Source organism: Balaenoptera ricei, chromosome 20 (assembly GCF_028023285.1).
Source record: "Balaenoptera ricei isolate mBalRic1 chromosome 20, mBalRic1.hap2, whole genome shotgun sequence".
NCBI classification, from domain to species: domain Eukaryota; kingdom Metazoa; phylum Chordata; class Mammalia; order Artiodactyla; family Balaenopteridae; genus Balaenoptera; species Balaenoptera ricei.
Genome location: NC_082658.1, coordinates 46,207,282 through 46,215,345, shown reverse-complemented (window position 1 = coordinate 46,215,345; position 8,064 = coordinate 46,207,282). Strand labels below are relative to the sequence as shown.

The 8,064-nt window shown below is 50.3% G+C and overlaps 1 protein-coding gene across 1 annotated transcript; it reads right to left on the bottom strand.

The window, feature by feature from the left end:
* Positions 1–2,576: 2,576 nt before the first annotated feature.
* COPRS (coordinator of PRMT5 and differentiation stimulator) lies at positions 2,577–6,540 on the bottom strand. The gene is made up of 4 exons (XM_059907012.1): positions 6,405–6,540; positions 4,172–4,242; positions 3,556–3,773; positions 2,577–3,005 (listed from the first exon to the last, which is right to left on the bottom strand). Exons 1-4 carry the CDS (start codon positions 6,501–6,503, stop codon positions 2,836–2,838), a joined length of 558 nt encoding a protein of 185 aa, XP_059762995.1. The 5' UTR covers positions 6,504–6,540; the 3' UTR covers positions 2,577–2,835.
* Positions 6,541–8,064: the final 1,524 nt, after the last annotated feature.

Here is an 8,064-nt window from a genome sequence, read left to right as displayed (position 1 = left end):
CCTCGCTGAACAAGCTCAACCTCTCTCAACGCTGCAACGCCTGCCAAAACCTCAAAAATCCCCAAAACAGTCCCCTCTCCCTTCCCCTTCCACCTCCTTCCCCCCACCCCCGGCCCCGATTGATTCCAGACACATGTTTACAACGGCCTAGAAAAGGAAAAGCCAGAGAGAGGATAAGAGTGCTCATTTCCTACATTGGAAAGAGTGTCAGGACCACAGAGCAGACCACGACCACCAAATGGGTAGACTCCAACTCCATACAAGAGAGACTTTTCCAACAAGTAGCACCAGCCAGCAATGAATGGGCTCCTTCTGAGGTAATTATTTTATTTTTTGGCCATGCTGTGCGGCATGCGGGATCTTAGTGCCCCAACCAGGGATCAAAACTGTGCCCCCTGCAATGGACGCACGAAGTCATAACCACTGGACCTCCAGGGAAGTCCCTACCTTGTTCTTTCATCACCAGCTTGTTGAAAGGGATGTTGTCAGTCAACCCTAAACACAGCCTGGGCAAATACTGCACCATTACTGAAGAAGACTGAATTTGAGCCAGTATTTACTGAATGTTTTCATGCTGGGCTCCATGCTATGAAACAGGGGTGCTGAGGAGTAAGATGTGGTCCTGCCTTCAAAGAGCACTCACCCTAAGGAGGGAGGTGGACCCGTAAGCCGGTGATTGCAGCAGAGGGAGCCAAGTGTTGGGATATTTGTCAGAGAGAATGGGGAAGGCTAGGCAGAGGAGGCAACTCTGTTTTAGGATAACAACTTGTCTTTAAATACCTCATTGCAAAATCTATATTAAAATAACAAAAATATAAAAGCAAACTGCCAACACCTCCACCGTCTAATCAAATTGTTTCCATTTGTCCATATTAATCCTTATCACTTACATATGCCATTTTTTCATGTTTCCAGTATAATCAGAGTGGTTTTATAGTCTATATTTTCACTTATTATATCATTAGTATTTTTCCACGCCCCTACTTTCTTTTTCTTACTTGAACTTCACCCCCCCTTCACCCCACTTAACTCCCCAGGCTGTGAACCAGTGTTCACAGCCTGGGGAGTTACCCATCTCCATCCTTCTCTGTTTGATCCATCCTAGGAGGGGCACCAGAATGATACCTAAATCAGAACAATTGACTAGCCCCTCCCCCCTTTTCTTGTTCTCCTGACACACACAACTTTTGGGTGTGAAAGCCATTCTAATGTCTTTAACTCTAAGAGAATATTGCTGGAAAGAACCGGGAGGAACTGCAAAGAGTAACTTTTGAAAAGCAGGAGAGTCTAAATTCACAACCATTCCATGGATCCCAGCAGCGGCAGCTTGTAAATTTTCTTTGCTCAGATACTCATGCGTGTGTACTTTCCTTATTCTTTCTTCTGTCCCTCCCTCTGACATACGTGTAATCTCCCCACCTCGTGACTTCTGCTTTTACTCAGTTTCAGCTGCCTCATAATTGCACATGGGCCGACGTAACCTGTCCATAACACCACCTTTCTATTTGGCAGCTCTGCCATGCTCCTCAAGCCCTCAGTGTTTCTTAGCTCAATTTCTCAAGTTCCTCTTTTCACGTCAGACACACTCATGGTCTAATCAGCCATGGCACTGGGAGGAGTAAAGCAAGAGTGGTGTGGGGATGTGGTCTACGACTGTCTCTCCAGCAAGGACAGTGGAAGGGACCATTTTTTCTCCCTAGGACAACCTTGGCCATGAGGGCTCCTCACAGCCAAAGCTATTGCCCTCCCTCATAAGGTGCTGCCTTATTCACACATTTTATGGGGTCTCTGAAAAATAGCTTAAATGGTTAATTGTTCATTTAACTGCCGTGGATTTCAGGTCTGAAACTTTTTCTTGATTCAGCTTCAATACAGAGGCAGGGAGGTAAGAAGCAATCCCTAGCCTGCCCAAGAGGCAACGGTGACATGGTCTGGTGTGTCACAGACCTGCCGAGGTGTGGCCCCCAGGTCCCACCTCCAGGCTCACACACACACACACACACACACACACACACACACACACACACACGGGCAACCATGGGAACAGACTTCAGAGTCATGTGAGGGTTCAGGTCACATTTCTGCCGTTTCCTGGCTGTGTGATCTGGGAGAGGTCAAAACATTTTGAGCCTTCTTTTCCTCATCTCCCAAATGAGGTTAAAAAAAAAATTTAAGTGACATGTAAGTAACTATAAGGATTAAAAGGTTAAATGGAAAGTAGAGTGTAAAATCCTTTCATGCCAACTGAGGGCTATACAACTGCTGGTTTAATTAATTTGCCATTTCATTTTCCAGCCTACAGAAAGTCCTTGTTAACTAAGTAAATGGTCAATTTTCCATCAACAGGAATAGCAGTCAGCCGCAAAGTCACCAGTGTCTCTTGGGTTCCAATCTCTGGTCAATAGGGCCAGATCTACAGAGGCAAAAACTAAAGTATCGTTTTCTTTCACAGAGTAGTTTCATCTCAGACAACATCAATCCTGAAAATGTAAGTGAGGGGCTTTAAATGAAGGAGTGAGGCTTTGCTCATAAGTATCTAATGAAAAAGGGGGTTAAAAAAGTAGGCAAAAGCATGCTGGTTTTTTTTTCTACTTTTATTTATAAAGAACACCATTCCTTCCCGACACAGACATAAACACTCACACATTCCAAGGAGGAGCTCATTAAAAACAACAACATCAACAGAACTGGGGGACAGAGGACCTTATTTAACACCAGTCTGTGTGCCCGACTCGGGGATCACTGGGAATGTTTCCTCAGATATGACATCTCACCTCAAAGAAAGGAGACGTTGACCCAGAGGGCCCACCCACTCACCAGGCAAAAGCTATGCCCTCAGTCTTCGGCATCATCAAACTGTCCCGTTTCAAAGACCATCTTGGAATAATGGGGTATCAGTGGAGGTGGATGGTGCCAACTGGGGTCATAGATCATGTCTCCTTGCGGGGCACAGCATACCCAGGGTCTGACCTCTTGAGAAAGGCAACCCTGGATGTCGTCAGCATCTGCAGGCAGTTTTAAAAGACAAATTAAAGGAAGGAGGGAGAGTGAAAAGAGAGAGCCAACAATGTCTAGGGGACAGACACTTGCACTGTCTTTGCTTAAACACATGCACGCACGCGCACACAGACACAGACACACAGACAAAGACAGACACACACACACACACACAGTCCTCCTTTGGTGGAGAATCCCAAGCACCTTCACTCTGACGCCACCCACAGTCCTGCTTCTCAGACACCGGTTCCTAGCAGCGCAGAGGAAGCAACTGGTGAACAGAGCACTTCTGTCTGCAGCCGCTCGATTCCCACTAAGATATTTGGAGATGGTAACATTGTTTCAATGTTAAAACTGACCAATACATTATATAATAAAATGCAAAACTGGCACTTTTTTCCCCCCCATATGAAACAGGAGCTGTCACAGAAATTTCAGACCTATGAGAGCTATCAGGCTAAGCTCATGGATGTGGGTCCCTCTTCCAAACTGTTGAGGGGTTAACATTTAGGAGGGTCTCAGAAGCCTGGCCTAGGACCCCAAAAACCCCACACCTACCATACGGATTCCCTTGATCTGCTTTCAACTCCAAGTCCCAGTCCTCGTTAAAAAGATCAGCAGCCTGTTCCCTGCGTGGACAGCCGGACACCCCTTCTGACAGCTCCCAGGGACTCGGTTCCCCATCAGAATCCTCGTCATCCACAGCAAAGCCTTCCTCTTCACAATGGGTGCCCTCACCATGGGCAGGACTATCATGAGGGAAGCTCTGTGCTCCACTGGCTAAGAAGTCAACAAAAGGAAGAAGGTCTTAAAAAATAACTGGCAGACCAGAGGGGGCCCAGTCGTGCACTCGGGAGATTTTTGGCAGACTTACTAAGAGGGCAGCAGTAACAAGTGTGCAGAGTTCCTCAGCCACCGGAGCGCTTATTTAAAAATTGTTGTTCTGTTTCCAGTTTTAGAAGTAGGGTTGATCATTTACTTTCAATAAGATGTTTTGCCTTAAGTAAGGCCGTTAATTACCAGCTCTTTTCTTTCACATGAGAAGGCAGGCACAGTTTATGTTTTCAGGTAGTTTAAATGCCACTGAGGCAAAGGGCCTCTGGCGGATGATAAGCTTTCACAATACAGACCTCCTTGGTCTCTCCCAACACCCACCCCAGGCTCTGCTGCCTACTTGCCTAGTCGATCCGTGGCCTTCTCAGTCTCTCTCTCCTGACCGGAGCGGCCAGCTGGGGCAAAGGCAGCCTGCGGGAAGAAGAAACAATTACCCAGGACTTGGATATCTCGGGTACGGCCAGTATTTCAGCCCCACACCCACGCTTCCATACACCCTCCTTTGTGAGGCTGGGGCAGGGACTCTGCCACCCACATCTCTGCTGTGCCCTGTTCGACTGGGCCTTGCTGCTTCCTCTTCCTGTCAGCACCACCCCTGCCAGCAGGATCGCCTGTCTTCCTAGAGTGGCCACTGAATCCAGTGTACAGTTTGCCAGCACGTGCAGAGCCAGCCTCCTCTCAAGCCCTCTCTAGAGCGGCCTCAGTCTCGGGGCCCACAGGACCCCTCCTCCAAGCTCGGAGACTCTAGCACTAGCCGGGACAGTACCCCCTCCTCAGAGGTTGGAATTTCAGCTCCCTGCAAAGCCTCTCCTCTGAGCTTGTACATTTCAGTCATTCCAACCTCACCCCTTTGTTCCGTCAGCCCTAGGGCTGATCGCTGTTTCCCCGCAGGGGCTACCTCCCTGTTTTTAGCTTTTCAGTTACTTAACTTTTTGTCTAGTTAACAGCTCCTTTATCAAATTCTCTGTCTCCTGACTGACACATGGGGACAACAGAGCTTTAGTTGTTAAAGGGAAATCGTCTTCTCCCATAGCCACCCATATGCTTCTCTGCTCCCATCACTCAAAAGTTCCTGAAATCCTATCACCTGTTAAGACCTCTTTCTAAGTGGGATGAGAAATGTTCACAGCCTGCATGAGAAGACCTGATTTCAATCCCATTCATTCAGTGTGTACCCTGGACACATCACTTCAGCCACCACACCTGGGTTTCCTTCTCTGGAAATTGGGGATGACTGTTCTGACCTTGCAGGAGATTTATAATGAGGTAACATTTATGAAAACACCTAGCACACAGCAGGAACATAACATCTGTTGAATTGAAATCCACCTTCTTTGCCCCTACATCTAAACTGCGTTTGGCACCTGCCCCAATTAGTTCATGATCTAGCCCTACCTGGATTCAATGAGTCAATGCCATCTCCTGTAGTCAGCGACAACTCCTGGTCACTCCTGCCGACCAGTAGTGGGACCTCTCATCTCTTCCACCGCAAGAGCTCCCTAACTGCCTTCCCACTCACCCATCTTGCGCAGCCTTACACGCTTAATGACTCCTCTGATGAAAAACTCAACAGGCCTCCACTGCTGGAGCACAAAATTCGCCGTGGCATCCACACCTCCCCCTCACGCTCCATCCACCTGTGCAGCATACTTCTCTCTCCCAGCTCCGGGACCCAAGCTCCCAGCCATTTGCCCCGCATTTCTTCATCCCCACGCCTTTGCCAGGACCACCATCGTCTCGTCTTGCAGAGAAAGCGCACAAACCTTCCTGCTCTGTTCTGACAAAATTAGTTTCATCCTACCTGCACCCCAAAGTATTTTTCCTTATAAGCTTATCACTACATTTTTCATATTTTGGTTAAGATATGATATCTTTGATGCTTAGACAAGCATTCCATTCCTCCATCCAATTAATATGTGTGTCTACGGTGCCAGGCACGATGCTAGGCGCCGGGTTTACAGCACTAAACAGAGGGTTCCTACCCTCAAGGAGCTCACCCTCTAACACGGATTGCTGACTGTAAACAAGGGCAGATGACTGTAATAGCGGTCTCTGAAAAGCCAGGAGCTGTCTGGCGCGCAAATGAAAACAAGTTTCTGGAAACCCTGCGTCAAACGCGGCCTTTTGGTTTCAGTGAAGAGAAAAGGCGAGAGCGCATGAGGCATCATCTGGTGCTGAGGCTTAGCTGAGCATCCCCACCAAGGCACACGGACCCTTCAGGGAAAGTCGCTCTCCTCGCTGCCCTCACCTGGCCCCAGCCCAGGCCCCCCCAGTAGCGGCTCCAGCTCTGGGTCAGCAGCATCACCCCCCATTTAGCAAGGACGCACAGGCGCCCTGCGGCCGACAGCCAGCCCTCCCGGCCCGGCGCGCCCACCCACGTCCTCGGGGTGCCGCGCCCCACAGCCCGGCCGTTTCCAGCTCGGGCGCGCGCCCAAACGGCGGGGCTGCAGAAGGCGGGTCCGAGGCGCTTCCCCGGCTCCCCGCGGCCCCCGCCCAGCCCGCCCCGCGAGCCCCGCAACTTCCCGCCCCGGGCCGCAGGTGGTAGCCGCGCCCAGGCCCCGCGCCGCGCTCACCCCCGGGCCGGGGGGCGCCTCCCGCGTGCTCAGCAGCGGCAGACCCGGCGGCGGCTTCGCCGCCCCCAGCGCCGGGGCCCCGGCGGTCCGAGAGTCCATGCCCAACGGCCCGCAGCTCGGCGCCCAGGACGCCGCTCGGCCACGTGACACGCCGGCCTGGCTGCCAGCCGGAGGATACGCCGCGGAGGGCCAATCAGCCGGGGGTGCTCTCGGCCAGGGGGCGGGGCGCGGGGGTCACGAGGAAGCCGGGGCCGGGGCAAGGGGCGGGACGGAGCACGGGGCGGAGCGCGCCCGACTGCGAAAGCCCCCGTCCCTGCCTACCGGTCCCGGAATCTGATTTTTGTAGCTCCTGACGATGCAGATCCCAGGGCTAGACGACTAGCTCGGTCTGGAATGCCAAGTGTTATCCCTACCCCACCACACTGCGCATGCTTCCGCTTCAAAAACTGTTAGAATCGTTGATTACCCGCGCCTACCTGACAGTGTATAAAACTCAGCTCTCAAAACTTTTCATGCAACTGTAGCTCTAACCCCATTTCACTCTTTTCTCTAAACAGGTTTCTCTAGAACTCGGTCTAGAATTAGACTATAACTCACCCACAAATGGATGAGACAACTCAGGAGTCCAGTGATTCCCCACCTTGAGTTAATGTCAGTTCTTAAAATTAACCCATTAGTAACCAGATTGGATGATCAAAACAAACTCTTCAAACGTTCCAGACACCCTATAGGCTATGACAATTGGTCATAGTAACCGTAAACATTCTGTGCTGGGCCGGTACAGTCTCACCTGGGCGACGAGACCAGCAGAGGTTAGGCAGTGCCTGGGCTGGGGATAAACCAAACTCTAAAGACAGCTTTCCCTGCCCTTCCCTGCCACTGTCTGAACTCCAATAACAAATCTGCTCAAGGTGTGATAATCATGTTAACCTTTAAATAGCAGAAAAGCTGGAAGCTGGGAGTCCTTGCTCACCAGGCCACCTTATGACAATCTGAGACATCAGCCTATTCCTTCATCTCCCTCAAAGAGTGTTGTTTATACATACACATTTGAAAAAATTTAGCCTAACAGTTCATACATTTTTTTCTCTATGTAGACTTTCCTACAAGGAAGAGAATGTGACCAATCAATGTGTGTTCTGTTCTGACCCATGACTTAGTTTCCCCAAATCTCACTGGATCTAGGTCAAGTGTCCAATATAACCTTATTTGATGGTGGAAATTAAAGTTCTGTTATCTGTGATGTTCAGTATGGTAACCATGCGGCTGGTTGAACACTTGAAAATGTGGCCAGTGTAAACAAGAAACTGAATTATCTAATTTCAATACATTTAAGTTCCCACACATGGCTGGAAGCCACCCTAACAGTGCAGCTCTGGGTCAACTGGCTACATGCATTTTCATTACCTGCAATGGTGAGAACCGGGTACAGGGTGTGATGACCCCAGGGTGACCCACCTTCATAGCCTTGCTTTAAGGCAGAGGTCCCCAACCCCCGGGCCACGGACCAGTATCAGTCCGTGGCCTGTTAGGAACCAGGCCACACAGCAGGAGGTGAGCAGCGGGCCAGCGAGCGAAGCTTCACCTGTGTTTACAGCCGCTCCCCATTGCTCGCATTACCACCTGAGCTCCACCTCCTGTCAGATCAGCAGCGGCATTA

Coding starts and splice junctions, on each gene's coding strand:
- COPRS (XM_059907012.1), bottom strand. CDS start 6,503: ATGGACTCTCGGACCGCCGGGGCCCCGGCGCTGGGGGCGGCGAAGCCG. Junction 4,243..6,404: donor AGGCGCCCCCCGGCCCGGGG/GTGAGCGCGGCG, acceptor TTCTTCCCGCAG/GCTGCCTTTGCCCCAGCTGG. Junction 3,006..3,555: donor AGATCAAGGGAATCCGTATG/GTAGGTGTGGGG, acceptor AACTGCCTGCAG/ATGCTGACGACATCCAGGGT.